The following is a 2,199-nucleotide window of genomic DNA, read 5'->3' as shown; positions in this document are numbered from 1 at the left end:
GGAACTGGACAACAGAGGTTCCTTTTCTCTTTTTACGATATGGGATCTCTTGGCTCGGCACCCGGAGCACAGTGATTATGGTGCCAGCCACATGCACAGAGGTTGGTGGGTTTGAGCCCGGCCTGGGCCAGCTAGCCAACAATGACAACTGCAACAAAAAAATAGCCGGGCTTCCAGGGACGCTGTCTAGAGGCACTCAAAATGGTGCAGCGGTTGACATACCATCATAGGCTTTCCTACAATACAGCCTCTAACAAAACCAGGCTGTCCCATACCCCTGGTAACAGAATTGTTTACCTTTATACCAAGAAGGTTAGGAAAGCACCAAAATCTGCATGTGGCGTGTGCCCAGGCAGACTTCGAGGGGTTCATGCTGTGAGACCTAAAGTTCTTATGAGGTTGTCTAAAACAAAAAAACATGTCAGCAGGGCCTATGGTGGTTCCAGGTGTGCTAAATGTATTCGTGACAGGATCAAGTGTGCTTTCCTTATTGAGGAGCAAAACATCATTGTGAAAGTGTTGAAGGCACAAGCACAGAGTCAGAAAGCTAAATAAGAAAATGGGGGCGGCACCTGTGGCTCAGTCGGTAAGGCGCCGGCCCCATACACCCAGGGTGGCGGGTTCAAACCCGGCCCCAGCTGAACTGCAACCAAAAAATAGCCGGGCGTTGTGGCAGGCGCCTGTAGTCCCAGCTACTTGGGAGGCTGAGGCAAGAGAATCGCTTAAGCCCAGGAGTTGGAGGTTGCTGTGAGCTGTGTGATGCCACGGCACTCTACCGAAGGCCATAAAGTGAAACTCTGTCTCTACCAAAAAAAAAAAAAAGAAAATGAAGTTTTTTTTGAGTAGTAAAAATTAAGACTGAAAAAAAAAAAATAGCTGGGCATTGCGGTGGGAGCCTATAGTCCCAGCCTCCCAAGTAGCTAGGACTACAGGCGCCTGACACAACGCCCGACTATTTTTTGGTTGTAGTTGTCACTGTTGTTTGGCAGGCCCAGGCTGGATTCGAACCTGCCAGCTCTGATGTATGTGGCTGGCACCTTAGCCACTTGAACTACTGGCGCCAAACCAGCCCATGTACTCTTATAGACACTGAGGATATGGAGGTGAATAACACCAGAACCCTACACTGAGGGAGTTTTAATTCTTTTTTTTTTCCTTTTTTTCTTGAGACAGTCTCACTATGTCACCCTCGGTAGAGTGCTTTTGCATCACAGCTCACAGCAACCTCCAGCTCTTGGGCTTAGGAGATTCTCTTGCGTCAGCCTCCCGAGTAGCTGGGATTACAGGTGCCCACCACAACACCCGGCTATTTTTTTGTTGTTGTTGCAGTTTGGCTGGGGGCTGGGTTTGAACCTGCTACCCTCGGTGTATGGGGCCGGCGCCCTTCTCACTGAGCCAACAGGTGCCATCCCGAGTTTTAATTCTTGTGCAATAGATAACAAATGAATAAACTGCAATATAAAATAAATTATGAAACAAACTGAGTGTGGTGGCTCAAGCTTAGAATCCTAGCGCTCTGAGAGGCCAAGGCGGGTAGAGTGCTTGAGCTCAGGAGTTCAAGACCAGCCTGAGCAACAGAGAGACTGTGTCTCTACTAAAAATAGAAAAATTAGGGGCGGCGCCTGTGGCTCAGTCGGTAGGGCGCCGGCCCCATATACCGAGGGTGGCGGGTTCAAGCCCAGCCCCGGCCAAACTGCAACAGAAAAATAGCAGGGCATTGTGGCGGGCGCCTGTAGTCCCAGCTACTTGGGAGACTGAGGCAGGAGAGTCGCTTGAGCCCAGGAGTTGGAGGTTGCTGTGAGCTGTGTGAGGCCACGGCACTCTACCAAGGGCCGTAAAGTAAGACTCTGTCTCTACAAAAAAAAAAAAAAAAAAAATGTTAAAAAAAAAAAATAGAAAAATTAGGCTTGGCACCCATAGCACAGTGGTTATGGTGCCAGACACATACACCAAGGGTGGCGGGTTCAAACCCAGCCCTGGCCAAACTTTAACAAAAAATAGCCAGGCATTGTGGCAGGCGTCTGTAGTCCCAGCTATTTGGGAGGCTGAGGCAAGAGACTCACTTAAGCCCAAGAGTTTGAGGTTGCTGTGAGCTGTGACATCACAGCACTCTAGCTAGGGTGACATAGTGAGACTCTGTCTCAAAAAAAAAAAATAGCCGGGCGTTGTGGCGGGCGCCTGTAGTCCCAGCTACTTGGG

General features: G+C 49.6%; 1 protein-coding gene across 1 annotated transcript; it reads left to right on the top strand.

Annotated features, from left to right (window-relative positions):
- Nucleotides 1–201: 201 nt before the first annotated feature.
- LOC128573868 (60S ribosomal protein L34-like) lies at nt 202–744 on the top strand. The gene has a single exon (XM_053574369.1). The coding sequence runs from the start codon at nt 202–204 to the stop codon at nt 553–555; it is 354 nt and encodes a 117-aa protein (XP_053430344.1). The 3' UTR covers nt 556–744.
- The last annotated feature ends 1,455 nt before the right edge of the window (nt 745–2,199 follow it).

The sequence above is a fragment of the Nycticebus coucang genome, chromosome 21, assembly GCF_027406575.1.
Source record: "Nycticebus coucang isolate mNycCou1 chromosome 21, mNycCou1.pri, whole genome shotgun sequence".
Taxonomy (NCBI): Eukaryota; Metazoa; Chordata; class Mammalia; order Primates; family Lorisidae; genus Nycticebus; species Nycticebus coucang.
Note: the sequence above shows the minus strand (reverse complement) of the source record. Positions and strands in the feature narration are given on the sequence as shown.

Coding starts and splice junctions, on each gene's coding strand:
- LOC128573868 (XM_053574369.1), top strand. CDS start 202: ATGGTGCAGCGGTTGACATACCATCATAGGCTTTCCTACAATACAGCC.